At 50.3% G+C, this 27,921-nt stretch overlaps 2 protein-coding genes across 2 annotated transcripts; both read left to right on the top strand.

The window, feature by feature from the left end:
• Positions 1-297: 297 nt before the first annotated feature.
• Positions 298-5,023, top strand: LOC136285757 (C-type lectin domain family 4 member E-like). The gene is made up of 6 exons (XM_066177286.1): positions 298-364; positions 1,280-1,375; positions 2,715-2,810; positions 3,135-3,286; positions 3,514-3,635; positions 4,352-5,023. The coding sequence occupies exons 1-6, from the start codon at positions 325-327 to the stop codon at positions 4,497-4,499; spliced, it is 654 nt and encodes a 217-aa protein (XP_066033383.1). The 5' UTR covers positions 298-324; the 3' UTR covers positions 4,500-5,023.
• Positions 5,024-10,315: 5,292 nt separating this feature from the next.
• LOC136285866 (C-type lectin domain family 4 member E-like) lies at positions 10,316-15,309 on the top strand. The gene is made up of 6 exons (XM_066177372.1): positions 10,316-10,377; positions 12,082-12,177; positions 13,103-13,198; positions 13,523-13,674; positions 13,902-14,023; positions 14,739-15,309. The coding sequence occupies exons 1-6, from the start codon at positions 10,338-10,340 to the stop codon at positions 14,884-14,886; spliced, it is 654 nt and encodes a 217-aa protein (XP_066033469.1). The 5' UTR covers positions 10,316-10,337; the 3' UTR covers positions 14,887-15,309.
• Positions 15,310-27,921: the final 12,612 nt, after the last annotated feature.

Consider the following 27,921-nt stretch of genomic DNA (forward strand, 5'->3'; position numbering starts at 1 on the left):
CTGTGAAAGTGCCTGAGGCTGTGCAAAGGGACACAGTTTGAGCTGCAGGGATGCTCCCCTTTATCCGTTTTAATTTGCCTTAGTGAGTTTCTGAGCTGCAATGAGTATTGAGTGACGTCCTGTTCGAGTTAAAATGGAAGTTCCTCAATCTCCCTGTACTGTGGTGTGTACCCAGGATATGGCTTTATCAGAACATCAGATTAGAGCCTGTGAATGCCCCTCACCAGTGTGGGAGGTGCCCTGTGCAGGAGGAAGGCTGTGTTGCTGTGTTTGTGACCACACTAGTAACTGGCACCCTTGGAGAAGAGTGATCCTCTTGTAGAGATGATGAATGAGCAAGGGAGAGTCACTCCTGGAACTGCAGGTAACCCCCAAATTTTCCTTCCTTTCTGTCCCCCTGTCCAAGGAGTTGGGGGAAAGACAGGGCTGCCATGGATCCTGGGCATTATGTGGTGGCCACCTACCAGGACATGGGACTTAGGACAGGAGCAAAGCAACAGATGAGGGAAGTGGGCAGTGGCCAGGCTGGCAGGATGACATTTTTCCTAGAGCCAGGGGGAATGGAAGTGCAGGCAGACTGTGCCCTGCTATTGCCTTCAGTGGTTTGTCTGTAAACAGTGGGGCTGAAGGCTGCTATCCTTCTGTCATTCCCCTGGTGAAGCTCTCTGCATCACACTGAGCACAAGTCCCTGCTCCCATCTCTGGTGGCTCGAAGGACAACTCAGCCTGGGCTCTCCCAAGAGCTCCCAAGTGCCTTTTTCCCTCTGTGGAAACAATCCCTTTTGTGTGTCTGGCTGTGCGCAGCCTGAGCTGGGCAGTCACTCCTTTGGAGAACTGTGCCATTGCAGAAAGGGGCTCACGGTACAAAGAAAAAATACAGGGAGTGAGAGAAAGAAGCTCTAAAGAGAGAGGAAGAGGAGGGAGATCCAGAAAGAGTGTTCAGTGACAGACAGGGGGAATGGAAGGCAATAAGGAAGATGTGTTGAGGAGAAAGGAGGTCTGACAGGACAAAGAGGGATGGAGGTTTGGGCAGAAGGCAGGCAGGTCTTGTGATGAACAGGGAAATAAGAAAGCAGCCTCAGGGCAGCCCCTGTGTTACTGTATTCTGTGGGTCAGAGCCACTGCTAGTGACAGGCAGCAGGACTGGATTCCAGCACCTCCGGGGCTCCCCAGTCCTTGCAACAAGGGACCAGCAAGGTCTTGCGGTACAGAGCCACCTGGGTTATCCTGCCCCCAGCTCTGGGCTGGGACATGCTCACTCTTGCTTTGTGTTTTTCAGCCCCAGCAGAAGAGAGAAGCTGCTCCTGGATGAACATCTGGCTCTTCCTTATTATTGCCCTTGCAATCAAAGCTGCCTTTATGACCATCTGCCTTGGTGAGTTCCAGAGTCCCTCAATTCCCTTGGGATGAAGGCTTCAGGTGACTGCCTCTGGTCAGGTGGAAATCCCCTATCCTAGTCCCTCTGCCAGCAGGCAAATGCCCTTCACCAAAACACAGGACAGAGATCTCTTCTCCTGCAGCCTCATGTTTTGTGAGAATAAATCTGTAGCTTTTAATCCACCATTTGAATCTCTGGGCCTAAGCCGGATCTCTTGGCTAAGCTGGCTGTGCAAGGAGCTGCCTGTGGCGGCAGCAAGGCTGTCAGAGCAGTTTGCTCTGAGTCTCTCAGTCTGCATGAGCCCAGAGCTTGGACAACCCGGCTCTGATGGAAGTGTTTCCAGAGGACCGTGAGCCAATGATTTCCTCTCCTGCTTCCTCGGGAAGGCTAAGGCACTAACAGTGTCTCTGAGCAAACAGAGCTTCCATGGCTGACTGAGGGAGGTACTGATCCCTTTTGATCCCTGCAGGGATGAACACTTCCACAGCGGGTCAAATCCCTCAGCTGAACTAAACCAAAAGTCATCCCTCTTCCCATCCTTTCTCTTTGTGTAGTGAGAAGGTCCCTCTTATTAGCAATGGGGGTGCTCAGCCAGGCATTGCCCTTGCCCATCTCCTCTGAGCCTTCCTCCATTACAACAATTCACTAACCAGGCACTGGAGCTACTATGATTGTTCTGCTCACAAGAAAAAATATTTCTAAATTAAATGACTGATGAAAATATACATCTGGATGGCCAAGCACACCCTGATCAGCTTCTAATCCATACTCCTGAGTGTCTGAGTTATCAGTAAATCCTTGGGATTGTGGCTGTAGCCTGTCACCAACAGTGCATTATTCCCCACACACTGGGAGCTGGTAAGTCCTAGGAGTTTCTGCTGCACCCTGGTTTCAGCAGCTCCAGCTGTATGTGATTACCTTCCCCTGGACTGTGTGGTGCTGATGGAACAGGCCCAGCTGATGGTGACTCCTCCAAATGCCTGGTGATGTGGAGTTCGGGAAGAGACCAACTGTGGCAGTGAGAGGCTGCTTTGTAGACTGGCAGCTGGGCTGTAGATGTGTGCATGGCAGAGTGGCTGTGCCTGGCTGGGATCAATCCTGCCTGTGTGCCATGTCCTCTGTGGCATGTGCTTCCAGGGCTCCTTCTGCTGTGTGACTTGGAAGATGGTCTCTTGCTGCCTGGGAAGGAGCTGTGCCTCTGGTTTGGGCCAGGAGAGGTGACAGCTGGGACAGTGCTGGGTGGGGAAATGGTGGAAGGAGAGTCGAGGGCCCAGAGATGCTGTGTGAGAAGCTGGGAGGAAGGGGTAATCCTGCTGCCTTTCCTCTCCCTTGGCAGTGCTTCCCTTCTGCCACAGCAGTGACCAGCCCAGAGCCCTGCTGCAGCAGCAGTTCTCGGAGTGGGAGTGCGACTCAGCGGTGCCACAAGGCACAGGTCAGTACTGGCAGTGTCCCCTCTTCCCTGGGGATAAAGGCCTCAAGGGTCTGTACCAGGACAAGTCAAACCACATCACCCAAAGGACTTCCTCGAGACCTGAGATCCCCTTACAAGGGTTACCCCAGCTTGGGGGACACAAAGCTCACTGGTCATACCCCAAAGCAATGGGAAGAAATGTCTGCACTATCCCTTTTTTTCCAAGCACATTCTAAACAGAAAAGTCACCAAGGAGGACATGAGCAGTGTCCCTGGAAAACTTGCATCTTCTCAGTCACCGTCTCTTGTTAGTGGCCTTCATCTCTCTGTCCTCTCCCTGCACAGCCCGAGGCTGGACGTGCTGCCCAAAGGGCTGGAGAAGGTTTCAAAGAAGCTGCTATTTCATGTCCCTTGATATGATGAACTGGGCTGAGAGTGAGCAGAACTGCACTGAGATGGGCTCCCAGCTGGTGGTGATCAACAGCAAGGCAGAGCAGGTATGTGCTCAGGGCTGAGAGAGGGAGGCAGCAGGCAGAGACACAGGGCTGGGCCCTGGAGGGGACTCAGAGCCCCTCCTTGTCCTGCAGGGAGAGGCAATGTCCTGTCTGCACCTCTGCAGCACCAGCCCCTCCCTCTGCCACCAGCCCCACCCCACAGCGACTCCTGATGCCTCCCTGTGCTCACTCCTGCCCCTCATGGATGTTGTGCTCTCTCTGATTGCCAGGCTTTCCTCTCTGAGCAAATAAAAAAACCTCCAAAAAGAGAGAATTTCTACATTGGTCTGTTTGCAGAGAAGCTGGGCCAGTGGCAGTGGGTGGACAAGACTCCAGATAATGTGACAGCAACGTGAGTATCTCTGGATGAAGAGTGTTTCATGTGACTCCTGGAGCGGATGTCACAGGTTCAGCCTGTGCATGAGAGGAGGCTGTCACCATTGTGAGAGATTGCTTCCTAGTGAGAGATCAAAGATACAGCAGGAGAGGCCTGTGTAGGACACCAGGTTCACAAGGCCCCATCTCTGCTGGTTTTGGTTATGAATTCACTACCTGTGACATGGAAGTCAATGCTGGAGGCAAAGAAAAAACTTCAACTTGCTGGCAGCAAGAACCCTTCAGAACCCTGATGAGCAGCCTAGCCTGACCTCCATTCACTGCCCTTGTATGCACAAAATGGCCTCTGCTGAAATGCAGGGAAGGAGATGGGGCACAGGGAGAGAGCACCAGCACTGTCCTTGCTGTGTCTTCTTCTGGAGAACAAACTTGCCGTGGAGGCTGAAACGGGCCTCTGCTGGGTGTGAGGTGCGTGGGGTGAGTGGTGGTGATCAGTTCCCCAGCAGGATGGAGCAGGGCCCTGTTGTGCTGGAAGGCTGAAGGATGGAGGCAGGTTTCCATGTGATCCTGGCGCCAGTGGGATGTGGAGTGGGAGCAAGGGCACTGCTTCTGTCCATGAATCAGCATTGGGTGTTTTTATCTCTTCACTTCAAGTCTTGCATCCCACTGTGGCCTTTTCCAGCACAGCTATAGGGGAGATGCTGGGGTGTAACAAGCCTGTCTCTGTCCCAGGTTCTGGCGAAAAGGAGAACCAAATTTTTTCCCTGGTGAAAATTGCACTGTAATGCATGCTCTTGAAAAAACTCTCAACAACTGGAATGATGTAAGATCAGATTTGGAGCATTACCGGATTTGTGAAGCTGCAGCAGTAACTGTGTGATGGAAATATCCCTGTCCTGAATCAAGCTGGGAGCTGAGCAGTGAGCTGGGAACAGGGCTGGCTGTGCTGGGAGGGGTGGAGAGCCCTGACCCATCTTCACTGTGCGGGGTGGGACCATGTGTGTGGAAGTGAAATGAGCTTTGTCCAGCATCCCCAGTGCATGGGGTGGCTCAGGGAACACAGGAAGGCTCAGGCTCATCAAACAAAGGTCCTGTGTTCTTGAGTCCTCTTCTCTCTGACTGGGTCCAGGAGCCTCTGGCTGAAAAGAGATGGACTTGTCCAGGAGGAAGACACAGGAATGGAAGACAGATATCCAGAGATTCAATGTCCTTTGTCTCCTTGAGCAGAGCTGTTTGCTGTTTGTTGAGTCACACACAAAATGTCCCCTAGCTGTACTGGTTTTGCTGAACAAATTCTGAAATCCGGGACAAGAGAAAATACAGTATCACACCAATGGAAAAAAGGCCTTTGCTCTGTGTGCATATCTCTCTTTCCTTTTCCATCCCTAAACTCTGGGGGTATTATCTGCAAATCATGCAATGGTTTGGGTTGGAAGGGGCTGTTATGGATAGTCTCGTTTCAGGCCCCTTAGGTCATGGGCAGTGACACCTTCCACTAGACCAGGTTGTTCACATGCCCATCCAGACAGGCCTTGAAGATTTCAGGGATGGCACATGGCTCCTATGGGCAACTGGTTCCCAGTGCCTCACCTACCTCACAGTAATGTATTCCTTCCTAATATGTAATCAAAGCCTGCCCTCTGTCAGTTTAAAGCCATTCCCCTTTGTCCTATCACTACATTCTTGTTCAAGAAGTCCTTCTCAACACGGCTATTTCCACTGCTATTGTATTGACCCTTGTAGGGATTTGACTCCATTCCACAGGATACAATCAATAACACAAGCAGATGTGCAGAAGTGTCTCAGGCAGCTGTGAGAAAGCAGTTGTCAGCAGAGACTTGTGGTGGTATCAGGGAACTGGAGCAGTGCAGTGCTGCAAATATCCTCCCTTCCCTTTCCTGGTGTCCCGGTCCTCTCGAGCTTCACAGTGCAGATGTGCATCTGATGCAGAACTAACTCCTTCTCTGATGCCATTTGAGTTAATGTTCCTTGTTATCCTGGGGTGGGAACATCACCACTGTGCTCTTCCTGGCCTCTTTGTGGCTGAGATGCTTCTCCCCTCTTCCATTGCTTTTTCCCCTGTTCCAAGCCTCACCCTTCCTCACAACTCCTACTTCACCTATTTCTTTACACCATTTTTCTCTCTTTGCTTCAGTCTCCTCCCATTCACCCGTGCCTCTGCCTAAGCCCAGTGGTCTGGCTGTGATCACAACAGCACGATTTCCTTCTGTCCCCCTAAGTCACACGTAGACACAGAGTCAGTGTACCTCCCCTGGAGACCTGCTGCTGGACAGGTCTTCTGTTTTAGGGAGTTCCTTGAGTATCAAGCTTGTCCCTGCAAAGCAGCATTCTAACCACTACCCTCAGAGTTTCTTTTCACAAATATTATTCTCATTTTCACAGTGACTTTCTTCTCCACTGTGTATTTGCAAGCATCTGCCTTCCAAGGATTTAATCTTTTCTGGTTTTGAGTTCATTTCTCTAGATCCTAGACCTCATTTTCCCCACGGCTTGTTTCCTGGCCTCTTGGTTTGTCCATTCTCAAGTTTTCATGGCAATTTCTGCTCTTTGACCTGTTGTCAACTTTTCCTCCCTATAGGGCTCTGTCTTTGCATTAGTGGAATGAAACAGTCCATGCTCTGCCTCCTTCTGAACACAGCCTGAAAAACAGGATAGGGAGCAAAAGAAATGCAGTGGTGCTCCAACTTGGTGATCCAACCGTGTCCTCTCTTCATAGAATGGCTTCATAGAATGGCTCTCCATCTTCCTTGAGAGTTCTTCCTGCACAGGAGCCCTGGGGTGAGACTTTCTTCCTGAAACACGCAGGAGATGATCCCTCATGGAGGCAGCTCCTGCCTGGCCTACCACGGTGTCATTTCAAGAATGGGTAGTAGTGCCAGCACATCCCCCTGGCCCTGCAAGTGAGGCCTTTCCATTGTCAGCCTAGAAACTGCTCTGCAGTGCACAGCTTCTCCCAACACCAGCCTGGGGTGCTGGACCTGGGTCTGCCCAGAGATCTCCTTGAGACTTCCTTGTCCAGGGACTTTGGCACCATTCCCACATGTTCCTGGCTTTTGCCATGCAGGACTCCCCTTTAGGCGTCCCCATTGCAAGAACTCTTAGCACACAAGCAGGACAAGGAGCACATTTCCTGTCTCCACTCCTCCAGACAAGAGCCATCCCAGCACAGGAAGGTTATGCCTGCACTGGTGAAGCCAGCTGGAGGTGCACAGCCCCTGAAGGACGGAGCTGACCAGCAGCTTCCTCTGCTGGGTGTCCACCCCTGGGCTCAGCCTGCGGGGAGCAGCAGCCCCTGCTGGGTCTGCACATGGCCCCCTTGTCTTGGCTGTAGGAAGAAGGCAGGATTCCATGTAGGATTGCTGCCCCTAGGAACAGAGCAGGAGGAGAACAAGGGTGATTCATGGTGGGAGTTTGGGATGAATCAGGATCAGGAGGAGTCTGTGTCCATGTCCCTGTGAGCCCTGAGACCTCAGGTCCTGGAGATCATCACTCCCTGCAAGGATTGACACGGCTGTGTTGGAGGGTAACATGTCTCCACTTCTGGAGCCCTGGGGAGCTGACTGATGTGAAAGATGGAGCCCATATTGGAATATTCCACAAGGCTGAAGGACAGCAGGGCTGGAACAATCTCCCACACTAATGAGAGCCATTTTGTCTAAGTATCTGAAGCTGAAGCACAAAATGCATGATGGAGGAAGCCTCATCCTGAGGACAACAGGGAGGCCAGCGGTTCCACACAGAGGCTTTTTGAAATGGGTGTGAATGCTGCAGCCTGCATCCCCACTTCTGCGTGGAAGACAGATGGTCAGGCAGTTGGTACCATTCCTCCCTTCTCTGCTCTGAACAGTTCCAACTCAGCCTCTCTTCATATGAAGGAGGTCCATCCCAAAGATACTCCACTGGACTTGTCAAGGCCTAGGAACTTTCTCTCAGTTACTTCCACCAGGCAAAGCCTGGCTTTGCAATGAGATTGGCTATTTCCTCTCACTTCTTAGGACACATGGTCAGTGATATGGTCAGCTGCCTGAGGAACAACTGACAGAGAACAATCCAGCATTGTCCCCATGCCTTTGGGGACTCTGCAGAAAAAAGGCAATATTGCCTCTCTGTCTTGGGCACGTTCACTCTGTGTCCTGCCATTGCTGCCCAGGTGAGACTGGAGGTGCTGCACAATGGGCTGGACAGGCTTTTTCAGTAGTTGCTCCCACACATTGGCTAAACAGATGTCTTGGAAAGCCTAACACTGGCTCCCACAGGGTGATGATCAATGCAGAGGCACATCATCAAAGTGGGAATCTTCCTAGGGGAGCCTTGCAAACAAATACTCAAATGGTCCAGTGTTTGCCCATCTGAAGCTCTGGTTGTGATCCTGGCTTTTTGCCCTGCTGCCTTCTCACATAATCCTGAATCCCAACATCTCCGAATCACTGCAGACAAAGTGGACCTCAGCCTCTACATCCCCAACAGTTCTGCCTTATTGGTGGGAGTGAGAGTGAGAGCCAGCAGAGTCCATCTCATCTTTGGGTCCTCCAGAGCCTCTCTCACAAAGCTCCATGAAAGGGATCCTCCTGGATTGTTTCTACTTTACTGCTGAAGACAAAGCTCAGAAACTGCAGCACAAGCTGCAGAGCCTGAGAGCTGCATCTGTGAGCTACCCTCACACACTGCTGGGGCTCAGCGCTCTGGGGCTGCTTTTCAGGCTGTGGGAGGACAAAGCAACCAGGAACAGAGGGAACAACTTTCTCGGGGATTAATTCTCTCTTCCTGGATTGTCCCTGCTGCTGGCACTTCTCCTGTGTTTTCTGCCTTCTGCTTTGTTAGGATTTCCTTCCAGGCTACTTGCCTTTATGTCACCATGTGGCAGATAAGTCTTTCCCTGCAAATCATTTCCAATTCAAGGAAATTGGATAGCAGGACTGCTCAGGGGACTCCGGTTGCTGGAGAAACGGCCATCAACCACTGAGGGAGGGACAACCTCCTCCACCAAGTTAATTTCTGAACACGAGCACATTTGCTGTTCCTTGTACTTGGAACCCTCTCCAGCCTCACCCATCACACTCCATGTTGGTCAGATGGCCTGGAGAGCAGCAAGTGATAAAAAGGAGAGTGAATGCAAGCAGCTCTGTGAATTGAATGCCTGCAACTATTTGAGGGGGCATTTCTGCCCAAACCACTCCTGTTAAAGAAGAACATGAGCACCAGCTTAACATTAAGGAGGGCATTAGGGAAAGGCTTCTGCGGCACAGAAGAAACAGTCTGAAAAGAAAGATTAGAAGAAGCAAGAACACTTAAAGAGAGAGACGAGAGAGAAGTAGGAAGAAAGTGGCCATGGAGCTCAGGCTGCTCTGCAGCTTGGCCACCTGTGTCTGTAAGGAGCTCCCTGGCAGCTGAGTGCCATGGGTGACCTCGCTCAAGGCACTGAGGGGTGCAGCAGGCCCAGAGCCACAGCTCTGCAGTGTGACAGTGTCACCCTGTGCTTTCACCTGTGCTTCACAGGCTGCTGGGAGAGCTGTGCATACACACGAACCCCACATCTCCAATGGGAAGTGTGTGGCACCCGGGGAACCCCTGCTTCCACAAAGGGGATGTGTTCTTGCAGCTGCAGTTCCTGGGGGGCTAGTGGGAGGCTGCAGGTTGCACAAGTCTTGTGAATGTGTTTGTATGTGGGGTGAGAGCTTATGAACATTAGTTCCACAAAGATGTTTAGAAATGTAGGATCTGACCCTGCCTGCAGCCTGTTGTGCACCAAATGACAGAATCAGAGGATCTCTTCTACACTGAGCTTAGGTTTGTCCTCACTTGTGTAAGAAGTTCTGTGCCCTGATCTTCTGCTGCTTCAGCTGCAATGCCTCTGCTATTGCTAGGAGCTGTCCCACTCCTGTGACACTGCATCCATGCATTCCTCTCCACAGGGAGGAAGCATCTGATGGAACAAGAGCAAAGACTGTGTTCTCATTTCTGTTCCACGTATATGTGCAGCTTTTGCAGTCACAACCACATGAGACTTCATGATCTGTCCTGCACACAGACTCTGGCACTGCCCAGTGATCCTTCTGCCCCACAGTGCCAGGTTGTATTGAATCCCATTGCTCAAAGCCCCAGCCTGCATTGCAGTGGAATTCAATCAAAACAACGTTGGCAAATTCTCTGTTGTGCTCTGGGTTTCTGGGCTCAAGATGTACATGGGCACTCCCCAGACTGAGTCACAGATCACCTTTCCTGTCATTTTTGGTTCCCTTTTGCAGGCTGTGCTCAGTGGGTTTAGCCCTTTGCCAGCAAACGCCAAATATCCCTGCCCCTGTATGTATTTTCACACACATGGATCCTCAGCAGGAAAGAGCAGGCACCAGAGAGGGAAGGCCATGGATGACCTGTGAAAGTGCCTGAGGCTGTGCAAAGGGACACAGTTTGAGCTGCAGGGATGCTCCCCTTTATCTGTTTTCATTTGCCTTCATGACTATCTGAGTTGCAAAGAGTATTGAGTGACATGTCCTGTCACGGTAATGATGGAAGTTCCTCAATCTCCCTGTGCTGTGGTGTGTACCCAGGATATGGCTTTATCAGAACATGAGATTAGAGCCTGTGAATGCCCCTCACCAGCATGGGAGGTGCCCTGTGCAGGAGGAAGGCTGTGTTGCTGTGTTTGTGACCACACTAGTAACTGGCACCCTTGGAGAAGAGTGATCCTCTTGTAGAGATGATGAGTGAGCAAGGGAGAGTCACTCCTGGAACTGCAGGTAACCCCCAGACCTTCCTTCCTTTCTGTCCCCCTGTCCAAGGAGTTGGGGGAAAGACAGGGCGGGCATGGATCCTGGGCATGGTGTAGTGGTCTTCTACCAGGACATGGGGCTTAGGACAAGAGCAAAGCAACAGATGAGGGAAGTGGGCAGTGGCCAGGCTGGCAGGATGACATTTTTCCTAGAGCCAGGGGGAATGGAAGTGCAGGCAGACCGTGCCCTGCTATTGCCTTCAGTGGTTTGTCTGTAAACAGTGGGGCTGAAGGCTGCTATCCTTCTGTCATTCCCCTGGTGAAGCTCTCTGCATCACACTGAGCACAAGTCCCTGCTCCCATCTCTGGTGGCTCGAAGGACAACCCAGCCTGGGATCTCCCAAGAGTTCCCAAGTGCCTTTTTCCCTCTGTGGAAACAATCCCTTTTGTGTGTCTGGCTGTGCGCAGCCTGAGCTGGGCAGTCACTCCTTTGGAGAACTGTGCCATTGCAGAAGGGGCCTCACGGTACAGAGACAAAATACAGGGAGTGAGAGAAAGAAGCTCTAAAGAGAGAGGAAGAGGGAGATCCAGAAAGAGCGTTCAGTGACAGACAGGGGGAATGGAAGGCAACAAGGAAGATGTGTTGAGGAGAAAGGAGGTCTGATAGGACAAAGAGGGATGAAGGTTTGGGCAGAAGGCAGGCAGGTCTTGTGATAAACAGAGAGATAAGAAAGCAGCCTGTCTTGGTTTGAAAGACAGATATCTGCTAGGGAAGGACAGGCCTCCCTAGAAAGGGAGAATTTAAATCCCCTCCATCCAATTTATTATAATTTAAAAAAATTGGAGAGGCTTTCAGGCAGAGGTATGGGGATAGGAATAACAGTGGTTTACAAGTATGTATAACAAGGCAAACAAACAACAACTATAGCATTAATAATAAACAGAACCAGGAAGCTCGAGGGGCTGTTTCACAATGCCAGGGGCAGTCGGATCTCTTGGGACTTCGAGAGCACCGAGCTGGAATGGTGGACAAATCCCGGGCTGGTGGATGAGATCAGAAGCTCTGCGGTGGTAGCTGGAACGGTGGAGACGTCCTGGCAGGGCATCTGGATGTCCAGAGCAGTGAAGGGCTACAGAGTAGCAAAAAACCTCAAGGCATTGCCGAAGAAAGGGTGGCGGCGGGACAGGGTCGGCGCAGCAGGGCAGGGGGAGGCGAGCACAGAGTTCCTGTGCGAATGAGCAGATGATGGCAGATTCCTCAGGACAGGACTTTGGTGGTGACAGCGAATTCCTCCCACAGCAAGCAACAGCCTGCCCATCCTCTCCCCAATGCCGAGAGCAAGAGAAGCAAAGCTGCCCCCAGCCCGGTCCTTTACCTGCACCAAAACTCACATTATCTCCCCCTCCCGACTTTGGGCCACCTCTTTGTTTTGGTCAAGCACCCATAACCACCCAGTTCTTAGTCTCCTAGCAACTTATGGGGAAAAATTCTGTAAGTAAAAAGGCAACAAACCTGACCCCCACCACAGCCTCAGGGCAGCCCCTGTGTTCCTGTATTCTGTGGGTCAGAGCCACTGCTAGTGACAGGCAGCAGGACCTGCTTCCACCACTAGTGGGGATCCCCAGTCCTTGCAACAAGGGACCAGCAAGGTCTTGCGGTACAGAGCCACCTGGGTTATCCTGCCCCCAACTCTGGGCTGGGACATGCTCACTCTTGCTTTGTGTTTTTCAGCCCCAGCAGAAGAGAGAAGCTGCCCCTGGCTGAACATCTGGCAGTTCCTCATTATTGCCCTTGTAATCAAAGCTGCCTTTATGACCATCTGCCTTGGTGAGTTCCAGAGTCCCTCAATTCCCTTGGGATGAAGGCTTCAGGTGACTGCCTTTGGTCAGGTGGAAATCCCCTACCCTAGTCCCTCTGCCAGCAGGAAAATGCCCTTCACCAAAACACAGGACAGAGATCCCTTCTCCTGCATATTTGTGAGAATATATCTGTGGCTTTTAATCCACCATTTGAATCTCTGGGCATAAGCCGGATCTCTTGGCTAAGCTGGCTGTGCAAGGAGCTGCCTGTGGTGGCAGCAAGGCTGTCAGAGCAGTTTGCACTGAAGTCTCTCAGTCTGCATTTCTAAATTAAATGATTGATGAAAATAAACATCTGGATTGTCAAGCACACACTGATCAACTATTAATCCATACTCCTGAGTGTGTGAGTTACTAGTAAACCCTTGGGACTGTAGCTGTGGACTGTCACCAACAGTGCACACACTGGGAGCTGGTAAGTCCTAGGAATTTCTGCTGCACCCTGGTTTCAGCAGCTCCAGCTGTATGTGATTACCTTCCCCTGGACTGTGTGGTGCTGATGGAACAGGCCCAGCTGATGGTGACTCCTCCAAATGCCTGGTGATGTGGAGTTCAGGAAGAGACCAACTGTGGCAGTGAGAGGCTGCTTTGTAGACTGGCAGCTGGGCTGTAGATGTGTGCATGGCAGAGTGGCTGTGCCTGGCTGGGATCAATCCTGCCTGTGTGCCATGTCCTCTGTGGCATGTGCTTCCAGGGCTCCTTCTGCTGTGTGACTTGGAAGATAGTCTCTTGCTGCCTGGGAAGGAGCTGTGCCTCTGGTTTGGGCCAGGAGAGGTGACAGCTGGGACAGTGCTGGGTGGGGAAATGGTGGAAGGAGAGTCAAGGGCCCAGAGATGCTGTGTGAGAAGCTGGGAGGAAGGGGTAATCCTGCTGCCTTTCCTCTCCCTTGGCAGTGCTTCCCTTCTGCCACAGCAGTGACCAGCCCAGAGCCCTGCTGCAGCAGCAGTTCTCGGAGTGGGAGTGCGACTCAGCGGTGCCACAAGGCACAGGTCAGTACTGGCAGTGTCCCCTCTTCCCTGGGGATAAAGGCCTCAAGGGTCTGTACCAGGACGAGTCAAACCACATCACCCAAAGGACTTCCTCGAGACCTGAGATCCCCTTACAAGGGTTACCCCAGCTTGGGGGACACAAAGCTCACTGGTCATACCCCAAAGCAGTGGGAAGAAATGTCTGTACTATCCCTGTCTTTTCAAACACATTCTAAACAGGAAAGTCACCAAGGAGGACATGAGCAGTGTCCCTGGAAAACTTGCATCTTTGCAGTCACCATCTCTTGTTAGTGGCCTTCATCTCTCTGTCCTCTCCCTGCACAGCCCGAGGCTGGACGTGCTGCCCAAAGGGCTGGAGAAGGTTTCAAAGAAGCTGCTATTTCCTGTCCCTTGATAAGATGAACTGGGCTGAGAGTGAGCAGAACTGCACTGAGATGGGCTCCCAGCTGGTGGTGATCAACAGCAAGGCAGAGCAGGTATGTGCTCAGGGCTGAGAGAGGGAGGCAGCAGGCAGAGACACAGGGCTGGGCCCTGGAGGGGACTCAGAGCCCCTCCTTATCCTGCAGGGAAAGGCAATGTCCTGTCTGCACCTCTGCAGCACCTGCCCCTCCCTCTGCCACCAGCCCCACCCCACAGGAACTCCTGATGCCTCCCTGTGCTCACTCCTGCCCCTCATGGATGTTGTACTCTCTCTGATTGCCAGGCTTTCCTCTCTGAGCAAATAAAAAAACCTCCAAAAAGAGAGAATTTCTTCATTGGTCTGTTTGCAGAGAAGCTGGGCCAGTGGCAGTGGGTGGACAAGACTCCATACAATGTGACAGCAACGTGAGTATCTCTGTGACTCCTGGCTGGGAATGAAAACAGGAGAGATGTAAGAAGTCCAGCCTGTGCATGAGAGGGGGCTGTCACCATTGTGAGAGATTGCTTCCTTGTGAGAGATCAAAGATACAGCAGGAGAGGCCTGTGTAGGACACCAGGTTCACAAGGCCCCATCTCTTCTGGTTTTTGGTTATGAATTCACTATCTGTGACATGGAAGTCAGTGCTGGAGGCATAGAAAAAACTTCAGCTTGCTGGCAGCAAGAACGCTTCAGAACCCTGATGGGCAGCCTAGCCTGACCTCCATTCACTGCCCTTGTATGCACAAAATGGCCTCTGCTGAAATGCAGGGAAAGAGATGGGGCACAGGGAGAGAGCACCAGGACTGTCCTTGCTGTGTCTTCTTCTGGAGAACAAACTTGCCGTGGAGGCTGAAACGGGCCTCTGCTGGGTGTGAGGTGCGTGGGATGATTGGTGGTGATCAGTTCCCCAGCAGGATGGAGCAGGGCCCTGTTGTGCTGGAAGGCTGTAGGATGGAGGCAGGTTTCCATGTGACCCTGGTGCCAGTGGGATGTGGAGTGGGAGCAAGGGCACTGCTTCTGTCCATGAATCAGCATTGGGAATTTCTGTCTCTTCCCTTGAAGTCTTGCATACTGCTGTGGCCTTTGCCAGCAGTACTTTACACTGGACACTGAGGAGTAACAAGCCTGTCTCTGTCCCAGGTTCTGGCGAAAAGGAGAACCAAGTGATGTCTTTCATGAGAACTGCACTGTAATGGGTGCGTTTCAACAGAGTATCAACAACTGGAATGATGTCAGATCAGATTTGATGCATCATCGAATTTGTGAAGCTGCAGCAGTAACTGTGTGATGGAAATATCCCTGTCCTGAATCAAGCTGGGAGCTGAGCAGTGAGCTGGGAACAGGGCTGGCTGTGCTGGGAGGGGTGGAGAGCCCTGACACATCTTCACTGTGCGGGGTGGGACCATGTGTGTGGAAGTGAAATGAGCTTCGTCCAGCATCCCCTGTGCATGGGGTGGCTCAGGGAACACAGGAAGGCTCAGGCTCATCAAACAAAGGTCCTGTGTTCTTGTGTCCTCTTCTCTCTGACTGGGTCCAGGAGCCTCTGGCTGAAAAGAGATGGACTTGTCCAGGAGGAAGACACAGGAATGGAAGACAGATATCCGGAGATTCAATGTCCTTTATCTCCTTGAGCAGAGCTGTTTGCTGTTTGTTGAGTCACACACACAGTGTCCCCTAGCTGTACTGGTTTTGCGGAAGAAATTCTGATATCTTGGACAAGAGTAAATACAGTATCACACCCATGAAGTAAGGCTCTGTGCCATGTCTCTGTATTTCTTTTTTCCCCCCTTATCTAAGCTGGAGATGTATAGTCCTAGAAGCATGGAATGGTTTGGGTTGTATGGAACCTTTAAGGATCACATTTACAGCCTCTAGGTCTTGGGCAGTGGCCCCTTCCACTAGACCAGGTTGCTCAAAGTCCCATCCAGCCTGGCTTTGAACACTTTCAGGGATGGCCTACAAACAGCTTCTGTGTGCAACTTGTGCCAGTGCCTCAAAACCCTTACAGAAAATATTTCTAAATAATTTCTAAACATGTCCTCTTTCAGTTTAAAGCCATTCGCCTTTGCCTTATCACTACATACCCTTGGAAAAAGTCCCTCTCCAACCTTCTTGGAGTCCTCCTGGAAGGCTGCTATAAAACCAACTTGGAATATCCTCTTTTCCATGCTGAACAATCCCAATTCTTTTTGACTGGGCTCCAATCCTCTGTCTCTATTGCCTTCATCTTTGTGGCCCTCCCATTGGACTTGCTGCCATGGCAGAAACAATCCACAGTGAGCCTTTAGAGCCACCTGGAGGAAAAAGTCCTCTTCCTGACTCAAGAGCTGAGCCCAGGCTCTCCTTTAGCGGCAGCATTCCTGGAAAGCCAAATCCTCAGTGGTGCCTGTAATGGCATGCCTGCCTAGGCCACATCATGCTGCAGAAGAGGCTGAACAGACAGGGCTCCTGCTGCACATGACATCCCATCCAGAACATCCCTGCCTACTGAATTGCCTTCATGTCCTGCTGTAGACCATTGGACACCATGGATCTTCCTTTACTCCATCTCCTCCCACTTCCTGCCTCCTGTGTCCTCACTTCTCCGTCCTCAGGGAACACCAAGTGCCTGAGCCGCCCTGACCAAATAGCGCCAGCTCCCCACAGGGAATGCAGTTGGGTGCACAACTCCTGTCTGTGCACCTCTGTCCTGCCTATGAAAGTGAATCTTCTCTCTGTGTCCCAGAGAGAGAGGGGAATTCCTACGGGAGACAAGGTGCCTGGGAGATTTGGCTTCCTAATCCAGTGGGAGCGGTTGGATGAACAGCAGTGTGTGGTGGCTGCAGGTGCACATGCACAGCTGGAGGCAGCAGTGAGACATAGCGTGTAGGGACAGCAGGTACCTATCTAGGGACATATGGAAGAAAGAGGACATGGACATGCAAAAAACCAAACAAATCAGCACAGGCAGAAAGCACTGAGCCCAACTCAAACAGCTGCCGGCTCCTGTTCCCTCCATGGCTGTAGCAGGATGAAATCCTTCTGGCAGAAAAAACGTCTGTTTATACCTATATAATGTGACTCTGCAAGTGAGGGTCTCGCCATCTACACCTCAAAACCAGGCTCTGCAGTGCACAGCTTCTCCCAACACCAGCCTGGTGGGCTGGTCTTGGAACTGGTTGGAAAGGCCTGACTTGTCTGGGGACTTTGGCACCATTCCCACACATTTCTGGCTTTTGCCATGCAGGACTCCCCTTTAGGCCTCCCCTCTGCAAGAACTCTTAGCACACAAGCAGGACAAGGAGCACATTTCCTGTCTCCACTCTTCCAGACAAGAGCCATCCCAGCACAGGAAGGTTATGCCTGCACTGGTGAAGCCAGCTGGAGGTGCACAGCCCCTGAAGGACAGAGCTGACCAGCAGCTTCCTCTGCTGGGTGTCCACTCCTGGGCTCAGCCTGCGGGGAGCAGCAGCCCCTGCTGGGTCTGCACATGGCCCCCTTGCCTTGGCTGTAGGAAGGAGGCAGGATTCCATGTAGGATTGCTGCCCCTAGGAACAGAGCAGGAGGAGAACAAGGGTGATTCATGGTGGGAGTTTGGGATGAATCAGGATCTGGAAGGGTCTGTGTCCATGTCCCTCTGAGCCCTGAGACCCCAGGTCCTGAAGCTCATCACTCCCTGCAAGGACTGACAACATCCTGAATCCCAACATCTCCGAACCTCTGCAGACAAAGTGCACCTCAGCCTCTACATCCCCAACAGTTCTGCCTCATTGGTGAGACTGACAGTGAGAGCCACCAGAGTCCATCTCATCCTTGAGTCCTCCAGAACTGCTCTCACAAAGCTCCATGAAAACAATCCTCCAGTGTCCTCCTGGATTGTTTCTACTTTACTGCTGAAGACAAAGCTCAGAAACTGCAGCACAAGTTGTAGAGCCTGACAGCTGCATCTGTGAGCTACCCTCACACACCGCTGGGGCTCAGTGCTCTGGGGCTGCTTTTCAGGCTGTGGGAGGGCAAAGCAACCAGGCACAGAGGGAACAACTTTCTCTGGGATTAATTCTCTCTTCCTGGATTGTCCCTGCTGCTGGCACTTTTCCTGTGTTTTCTGCCTTCTGCTTTGTTAGGATTTCCTTCCAGGCTACATGCCTTTAGGTCACCGTGTGGCAGATAAGTCTTTCCCTGCAAATCATTTGGAATTGAAGAAAACTGGATAGCAGGACTGCTCAGGGGATTCCGGTTGCTGGAGAAACTGCATTCAACCACTGGGAAAGGGACAACTTCCACCACCAAGTTAATTTATGAACACGAGCACATTTGCTGTTCCTTGTACTTGGAACCCTCTCCAGCCTCACCCATCACACACCATGTTGGTCAGATGGCCTGGAGAGCAGCAAGGGATAAAAAGGAGAGTGAATGCAAGCAGCTCTGTGAATTGAATGCCTGCAACTATTTGAGGGGGCATTTCCCCCCAGATAGTTACCAGTAGCTTAGTTTTAACCTAGTGACCACTAGCTTAACATTAAGGAGGGCATTAGGGAAAGGCTTCTGCGGCACAGAAGAAACAGTCTGAAAAGAAAGATTAGAAGAAGCAAGAACACTTAAAGAGAGAGAGGAGAGAGAAGTGGGAAGGAAGTGGTCATAGAGCTCAGGCTGCTCCGCAGCTTGGCCACTTGTGTCTGTAAGGAGGTCCCTGGCAGCTGAGTGCCATGGGTGACCTCGCTCAAGGCACTGAGGGGTGCAGCAGGCCCAGAGCCACAGCTCTGCAGTGTGACAGTGTCACCCTGTGCTTTCACCTGTGCTTCACAGGCTGCTGGGAGAGCTGTGCATACACACGACCCCCACATCTCCAGTGGGAAGTGTGTGGCACCCGGGGAACCCCTGCTTCCACAAAGGGGATGTGTTCTTGCAGCTGCACTTCCTGGGGGGGCTGGTGGGAGGCTGCAGGTGGCACAAGTCCTGTGAATGTGTTTTTATGTGGGGTGAGAACATGTAACCATTAGTTCCACAAAGATGTTTAGAAATGTAGGGTCTGACCCTGCCTACAGCCTGTTGTGCACCACATGACAGAATCAGAGGATCTCTTCTACAAGGAGCTTAGTTTTGTCCTTACTTGTAGGCAGTTCTGTGCCCTGATCTTCTGCTGCTTCAGCTGCAATGCCTCTGCTATTGCTGGGAGCTCTCCCACTGCTGTGACACTGCATCCATGCATTCCTCTCCACAGGGAGAAACCATATGATGGAACAAGAGCAAAGGCTGTGTTCCCATCTCTGTTCCACCTATGTCTGCAGCTTTTGCAGTCACAACTGAGACTTCATGATCTGTCCTGAACACAGATTCTGGCACTGCCAAGTGACCCTTCTGTCCCACAGTTCCTGGTCAAATTGTGTTGTGACAGGTAGATAAATTAAAAAAGAAAGGCCTCATAAAATCTGGCCTGCTCTATTAAATTAATAGCTAGTCTGTCACCTCTTCTAAGTGTAGTTCAGCAATTTGCAAGTTCTCATGCAAAACCAATCTTGGTATGAAAGGTTCCTTAATGCAACAATCTATTCTTAGGTTGAAAAATTAATGCATCTGTGTGAACAGTACGATCTGTTCCATGAGAACCTATAAAGGAAAAATGTAAACAGTCTGAATCTTAGCACGTACACAAAAATCACCTTCTGACCAAAAAATGAACTCGTAAGAAAACTACCAGCCAATAGGTGTTGCACCCGAGGTCTGTAAAAACTGTATCAAAGAAGCAATGTGAATGAAGAATTGGCTTTTTTCGCATGACGAAAATGGAGTCTCAGCAAACTTCTTCCAATATCTGATGACCCGAGGCTGCTGCAAAAATAAACATACACACCACGGAAGATGAAAATTCACCCCGCGCCACAGAGCATTTACATGCAAACATCCACACATCTGAGGAGGCATGGCCGCGGGGCAGCGTGCAGACTGTCTGTTTAAAAAGGGGGAAAGTAAGGGAAATCCTAGAACCACGAATTTCAGCTGATGAAAAAGCGACAGTAGGGGAGTGGGCACCGATATTGCACAAACGGGATAAAACAGGAGAAAAGGAAATTGCGAACTTTATTGCTATGCCATAGAAAACAACAGGAGAGTAGATAGACAAAATGCCTCTTCTATCAAAAGGTGGGACGAATTGGGGCAGTTTTTGTGGACAGCAGCCATAGGGGAAGACATGGCAGCCACAAAATCGTTACCTACATAGTCTTTTATTAGAAATTCGTTCAAAAAATTACAATCTACTGAAGGGACCACAGCTGCTGCAGCAACCGCCCCCCCTCCCAGAGACCTCTCAGTCAGTACCTCCAGTGTCTGCAGGTCCCTTTCTGTTCCCTTTACCCACGAACGATGGAAAAGTGACCTTGGAATTCCGTTTTTCAAAAAGCCCTGAGATCCAGGCACCGCTCGCTCCACAGCCCCAGAGGGAACGCGCCAGCTCTACAGATGGCAGGAGCCGGAGCACACTTCCTGCTCCCAGCTCCTCCCCACAGCTGAAACTTCCAAGGTCGTTCCCTCATGGGCTCTGCACGGCCTTTTCAACAGCTCCAGCGGCTCTGCCAGGCCCGGCCCTGCATTGCGGGGAGCCACAAACTCTTTGGGCCTTTTTCACCTTTTCTGGATTTGTTTGCGGTGTTCTTCCCCCTTTTGTTACATGAGGTCTTTAGAGGGTTTTTTCCCATCTCTGGTGTCTCGAAGGACAGTAACTCCTAGTTTCCTCCCAGTTCCTTCCCAGTTCCCTCCCAGTTCACTCCAGTCCCCTCCCAGATCCCTCCCAGTAACTCCCAGTAACTCCCAGTAAACCTCAGTGATGCCTTGGGAAGGCTGACCTGAAACAGAGACTGGACAGAGCTAGAGAATAAAGTAGGTATTTATTGAAAGGCCTCCAGGATCCATCTTGGGCAGGACAGGGCCTGACCAGGGCTACACCCAAGGCGGACCCAAAATGGTCATAAAATGGATGACCAGTCATAAGGTCTCACACTGTTATAAGTTTTGGTCCATTTGCATATTGGGGTTTAATTGTCCAGTTACACCTTCAGGTTGTGAGGTCTCATCCTTCTTGTTTTCTCCTTTCAGTCCACCATTGTTTATGCAGTTGGGCTGAAAGTTGTCCTTGGTCGTCAGCAGGAAAAGGATTTGTTTTGTCTCTCTACTCTGCGAAGAGAGCTCACTAACACTTAATATGAGGCTCAGAGCAACAAACCTAGGCAGCACAGAATCTGAAAATATGAAAGCTAAAGCTTAAGGCATCACCAGTAACTCCCAATTCACTCCCAGTTCACTCCCAGTTCTATCCCAGTTCCCTCCCAGTAACTCACAGTTCAGTCCCACTTCTCTCCCAGTAACTCCCAGTAACTCCCAGTAACACCCAGTTCCCTTCCAGAAACTCCCAGTTCAGTCCAAGTTTCCTCCCAGTAACTCCCAGTTCTCTCCTAGTAATTCCCAGTAACCCCTCGTTCTCTCTCAGTAACTCCCAGTTCCCTCCCAGTTTCCTCCCAATAACTCCCAGTAAATCCCAGTAACTCCCAGTTCTGCCCCTGTTCACTCCCACTTACTCTCAATTCAATCCCAGTAACTCCCAGTAACTCCCCGTAACTCCCAGTTCAAGCCCAGTAACTCCCAGTTCACTCTCAGTTAGTCCCAGTAACTCCCAGTAACTCCCAGTAACTCCTAGTTCACTCCCAGTTAGTCCCAGTAACTTCTAGTTCACTCCCAGTTAGTCGCAGTAACTCCCAGTTAGTCCCAGTAACTTCTAGTTCACTCCCAGTTAGTCGCAGTAACTCCCAGTTAGTCCCAGTTCACTCCCAGTTCAGCCCCTGTCGCCGTCTAGGTAGGAGTTATTATTGTCTTTATGGGTTGGTTTGGTAGGAAAACCCACTCAAGAATTAGTAAAGGATCTTTCAATTTGGGATGCCGTTGGAACATGAGAGCATAAAGGTGAGGGGTCTTACCAAAGATGGAGAGTAAAAAGGGGAGACTTGGCTCAAATCAATGGGCCTGCCGGGAGGACAAGGCTTCCTGAACTTTATAAGTGGTGGCCCGGGCTTCCAGCAAGATGGTCGGTGGCAAATTCAGGTCCTTGCTCCCTTGAAGCAGATTGAACAGCAGGGTAAGGTCCTCTGTCAGGATCCTCAGCAAGGGACGCAGCCAGCTGATGGATCCACACAACTGCTGGAGGTCATGCAGTGTCTCAGGGTCATCTTTGATAACAATTTGCTGAGGCATGACAGTTCGTTCGCACAGCTGGTGTCCCAGGTAAGTCCACAGGCTGGAAAGCTGAATCTTGGCCTCTCGGATTTCGAAGCCAGCGCTCTCAATTGCTCCAAAGGTCTTCTTCAGGACACAGTCTACATTGGTAGGATTGTCAGCACAAACAAGGATATCATCCATGTAGTGCCAAATGTAAAAGTCAGGAAATTGTTCTGGAATTGGTGACAAAAGTTGTGCGGTGGAGCAGTGGCATATGGTCGGGCTGTTCCTCATGCCCTGAGGCAGGACCAGCCAGTGGTAACGACGCAAAGGGGCCTGGCGATTTAAAGAGGAAACAGAGAAGACAAAGCAGGGGGCATTGTGGGGGTGTGACTGTATATTAAAGAAACAATCTTTAATATGAATGATGGCCAAAGGCCAATGGCTGGGAAGCATGGCTGGTGAGGGCATTCCTGGTTGTAAAGGGCTGAACTCCTCAATTACATCGTTCACCTTGCACAAATCTTGGAGGAGCCTCCATTTGACGTCTCCCGGTATCCTGATTACAAAACTGGGGTGTTCCATGGGCTGTTCGTTCGAATGATATGTCCTTTGTACAGCTGTTTGGGCACCAGGGCTTCTAGGCTGTGCAGTTTTTCTTCTGAAAGGGGCCACTGGTCTACCCAAACTGGATGATCTTGTTTCCAGTTGAGCTGTATGGTGTCAATTGAATGCTCCTCAGTGACCCTGACTAGAAATCCCGGCAGCTGATCTGCAAGGAGGCTCCCCATTGCGCTAGCACGTCCCAGCCCCACAACATGATTGGAGCCCTCACAATGAAAGGCCTCACAGTTGCCATCTTCCCTCCTGGCCCTCCGATGACAATGTTCTTTTTGGACCTCCACGAGGTCGCCACTTCCCTGATGCCTGATATAAGTCCGGAAACTGGTTCTAATTCCCAGTCTGCTGACCACTTGGAGTGGGCGATAATGGTCACATCTGCCCCAGTGTCCAGCATACTGAACTGCCATATCCTTTTCCCTTTTGAGAAAAAGTTACATTTTACAAAAGGTTTCTTTCCCCCAGTCCACTGGACCACAAAACAGTAGGCTCTGGAGGCACTTGTTGAGGCAAGTCTTTGGGCAATAAAAAGGCTTGAGCAATGGGGATACCCACTGGTAGAAAATATGGAGGATTGACACAGTAGACAGAAATAAAGATTTCTTCCCTGTCTTCAAGGGTAATAACTTCAGGGAAAACAAAAACTTCTGAGGGCTTGTGAAGGGCATCTCCAACAATGAGGATATCAAATGGACCCTTAGTGGGAGCACATTTCCCCATCGGAATTTTATAAACTCCATCTTTTTCAAATTGAACAGATAGATTGCTTACCAATTGGCAGTGGGTTCCTACCTGTACCTCGGCAAAAAGTGGGTCTGTTTCATTTCGATGGACACCTCAGGAGATGGAATCTGGGGCCTGTGGGGGAACGGATCTTTCTTCCCCGTGCTTGAGGTACTGGTGGGACGAGTGAAACGGGACGGCCGAGCATTTGGTGTCATCGCGCAAGGCTGTCCCCTGCTCTGCTGACCATTTCCCGACTGCCACCATGCACTGGGGTTGGCACCCAGCCACTGATGGTCACGCCCATTGTCTTGGATCCCAGGCAAGTGTTCTGGGTAATCCTTTATAAAATGCCCAATTTCACTACAGTGAAAGCACCTTTGATTTTTGTTCGTTGCTGCTACAGCAAAGGCACCTGAAAGTCCTTCAGTTATACCTTTAGTAACAGCCTGAGTCACCATATTTTCTGTAGAGGAGTGTCTAACACATGCTTCTATCATCTGATCAATGGTGGGCTCAGGTTCAAGGGGCAAAGACCACAATATTGTTTTGTTTTCTGTGTTGGCATTCATAAGAGCCAATTTTGTTAACTTCTCTTTTCTTGCTTCTTTGCTTTCTGTTTGCTTATCAAGGGCTACCTTGAGGCGGTCAATAAATTTGATAAAGTTTTCATCAACCCCTTGCTTGGTGGCAGTAAAGCTCTGAGTTGGAACTGAATCATCTGGAGTCAGGTGATGTTTTTGTAGCTATGGAAATATCTAAAAGTGCAGCCTCTGGGATATTTCTCTGGGTTTGAGAAAGTTACCTTCTCCGGCTATTTGTCCTAAGGTAAAAAGTTGCTTATTTGGATCATTTGCATAGGTAATTAGCAGCATAGTAAGATGTTTTTTCCATTGTCTCTTCCATAATGTGTATTCTGCTGGGAAAAGCAGGCAACTAATTATGTTTTTAATATCATGTGGAATTAGTGTGTGCGCTGAGAACTAGCTTCCAAAAGGTTTTCAAAGAAATGAGATCCCCACCTATGTTCCTTTGCTGCTTTGCACAGCTCCTTTAATTGCCCATATGAAACTAGCTCCCGGGTGCCACGTGTCCCTGCTTCTCTCCCCCTTTAAATCTGACAGGAGAGACAGTGATTTTATCAGCCAATTCCCAGTTTCCCTCCTGTGTGGCTTTCCTTAAGGTCTTAGCTCAGCGACCCTCACACTCAGAATCGGAGCTAGAGGAGTCACTGCTCTCATCCTCTGAAGAGGATGAAGGACACCTGCTGACAGGGCGAGGCTGCTTGGAGCATACTGGGAACGCCTGATATTGTGTGGCAGTGGAGGCCAAGATGGCCTCCTTCCATGCAGTCCCGATGTTGTGGAAACCAGAGGTGGATTTACCTTCAGGGCCGGAGCCAAGCAAATGGGAGGTCCAGGGGGTGGAACCCTGGACAAAAAGGTGGTTTCCCGACTTTGGGAGGGTTCCCAGGAAAGGGGGAGGGGCCCACAGTAGTTACACCCAATGACGCATGGTAAGGGGAGGGGCCTGGCACAGCAGCAGGAAAATTTGGGGAAAAGGAAAAATGTCAGTGCTGGCCACCTGGCCGGCACCATTTTTTGGATTTTTCAGCCTGAAAAAATCAGCCACGTGGTCGATGCCATTTTGTGAACTCGAAAATTGCGGCACCACAACCTTGTGGCTGCCGCCATCTTGCAAAAACGGCAAAACCACATAGGTGGGCATGAGAAACAGGGAAAGGGGAGAATCCAGAGCAGCATGGCCAGTGCTGTCCTGGCAGGGGGAGAAAGGGTCTCGGGAGATGTCTGGGAGACGGTGGCAACCTGATGCAGGATTGAGTGAACCACCTGCTGACTCACTTTCAGGCAGGGAAAAGGGTTTAGGAACACAGGAAGAGGGAGAAGAGGAAGAGGTCTTTAACGGGGACTCATTAACATTCCCTGAAACACCCAAACTTTTCCCTGAACTGATTCCCTCATTTTCAAAAGCTTTAACAATTAACTGAAACAATGGAAAAAATTTAGCAACAGAAAGATCCCCATTAAACTGCACGACATTCAACTGCTTTCACACATGGTCCCAAAAGGAGTCAGAAAGAACTGAACCAGGGTTTGTGTTAGGGAAAAAACTTAAACACCCAATGAATGAAATGTTTCAGGTCCCCTTTACTAAACTTAAAATCTCCCACCACAAGGGTTTTGAACTTGGATATAAACATCTCACTTGGGGTGAGGAATAGTCTAAGCTTATTCTCCATTCTGAAATGGGAAAGAATGTCCCTGGTCCCGGGGCAGAGGGCTTCTGTGAGGTAGCTGGGGTTGGTTTTCACAACTTGGCCAATGGGGAAAGGAATTGGGAAAGGGACCAGTCAGGGGAAGGATCCAAAACGCACTAATGGGCTTGGCTGGGGTAAAAAGGAGCCAATGGGGTATCAGTGATGAACACATTTCTTCACCAGAGAGCTCTTGGCCAGGGTTTGGTTCTGTTCTGTCTGCCCTGATTGTTCTTGGTCTAAGAGGGCATGCTTGTATTATTGTCTGGCTTCTCTCCAGGGGACTATGTTTGTATTAACACTCTAACTCCCAGTAACTCCCAGTCACTCCAAGTTCCCGCCCAGTTAAACTCCCAGTAACTCCCAGTTCCCTCCCAGTAACTCCCAGTAACTCTCAGTTCCCTCCCAGTATATCCCAGTAACTGGGAACTGGGAGGGAAGTGGGAGTTACTGGGCGTGAACTGGGATGTACTGGGAGGGAACTGGGAGTTTCGGGAGGGAACTGGCAGTTACTGGGAGTTACTGGGAGAAAGTCCCAGTTCCCCCCCAGTAACTCCCAGTAACTCCCACTGCAATAAATGCAAAGCTAGACTGACAATGCATCCACTAATGTCGCCAATTTATTCATTTGTTGGATAATGAGAGTGAGCCAATCGCAGTGCTGGATGCCCAAGGGGTCTCCGCCCCCAGCAATGCAGGAATTCAGCTCTCACAAGTTGGTCTCTTGTACCATTCCAGGCACTTCGCTTTCCCAAATTTTCAGGTTTTTTCTACTTGCTTTTCTTCATAATCAGCAGTTGTGGCTTTTGAAGATCTGTTGGGGAGCTGGTCTGAGGTGGTCTTCTGATGTCTCTCCAGTCTCTTATTCTTCTTTTTTAAAACATCGGTTTCCACTAGCATTATTTTTGGTTATATAGTTTGCTTAAGCAAGCATATATATACTTTATTAGTCAGCAGACATTTTGCAAGCCTCCTCTTAACTATTTCACATCTTTAAAGCGTAACTTGCTTGCCTTAACACCTGCTGCAGGCCTCTCTCTCTCAGTTATAACAAAACCTCAAAGTCAGCATGTTTCCAAATACCTTTGTAAAGCCCCTTGGTTTGTTAGTCCTGCTTCCCTTTGTTAAAGAATTGCAAATTCTTTTATACTAAGAAAACAATTTATAACTTATACAAAGGGTAGTTTAAAACTTATACTACAAGGTGGTTTAAGGTTTACATTGCAAATAATTACAATTTTGTTGTTGAAACAAACTGTTAGCTAAAAGCCTACTGTTGTATAGTTGCCCTAGTTGCCTTGTTAAACCCCACTTCCATGCCTTCCTTAGCTGGGTTTTTTTTTCTCTTAAAACACTTCTTCATAATAATCCCATGGTCTCTGTCCACATTGCTCAAAGACACACGTGCTATTTGATTGACACAAATCACAACCTGATTTCTCACACGGGAAAAGCCAATTCTTTAATCACATCGCTTTTTGATACAGTTTTCACAGACCTCGTGTGCAGCTTTCATTGGTTCATTGCTTTCTTACCAATTACTCCATTGGTTAGTAAAAGGTATTCTACTTGTCCATCAAATCTACCTGTTCTTGGATTGGTTGCATCTTTCCTGATTCTCATGGGACAGATCCCTTGTTCTTACAGGTGCATTTGGTTTTCAACCCATGAATAGGTTGTTCTGCTAACGAGTTTCCCTATCAAGACTGTTGCTTTTCATGGGAACTTGCAAATGACTTAGAAGAAGTGACATGCTAACTTTGGCAAGTTAGCAGAGCAGGCCTGATTTGATGAGGCCTTTCTTCTAGAATTCTTCCAGCTGGCACCACATTCCTTTTCTGGCATGCTTGGTTTTCATGATGCCAAATCAGCTTTTATCTTCTGTTTCTCTCCAAAGAATTGCAGTGCAGTAGTAATATCTGCTCATATTCCAGCAGCACAGGGAGAGCAAAACACTGCTGGAAGTTTTCTCACTGCTGGAAAGATTCAGAGTTGAAACTGGGGGAATTGTCTATGCTGCAGAGGAGGAAGTGAAGGTGCAAATGATGGAGATAGATACTGCCAGGAGACAGTACTGGCTCCCTTGCAGTGTTTGACCAGATGATACTGCTGAGCACATCCTGAAAGACTGGTGTCTGTGACTTGAATCTAGATTAAGTGCTGTGTGCTCACGGCTGGTGGGGCTCCCGCTGTGCCGCCCAGCAGGGTCTGGAAGTGCCTGTGTTTGCGGGGGAAAGGTGCACTCAGGGGCACAGGAATGGGGATGACTCTTTTTCAGCAGGAAGCAACACAAAAAAACCTCTAAAGGCCGCAGGGATCAAAAGGGGGGGGAAACACCGCAAACAAATAGAGAAAAGGTGGAAAAGGCACAAAGCGCTTGTGGCTCCCACCTCCTGCCCCGCAGCCCGCGGAGACACCGCGGGCACCGCCCACCCTTCCCGGGCAGCGGAGCCGCCAGCCCGCATCGCCGCCTGCGGAGACTGCGTCCCGCCGGAACCATTGGACAGCGGCACAGGCACA

This window comes from Chamaea fasciata, unplaced genomic scaffold (assembly GCF_029207755.1).
Source record: "Chamaea fasciata isolate MVZ Bird 193981 ecotype frontalis unplaced genomic scaffold, bChaFas1.0.hap1 SCAF_2, whole genome shotgun sequence".
In the NCBI taxonomy this organism is placed as follows: domain Eukaryota; kingdom Metazoa; phylum Chordata; class Aves; order Passeriformes; family Sylviidae; genus Chamaea; species Chamaea fasciata.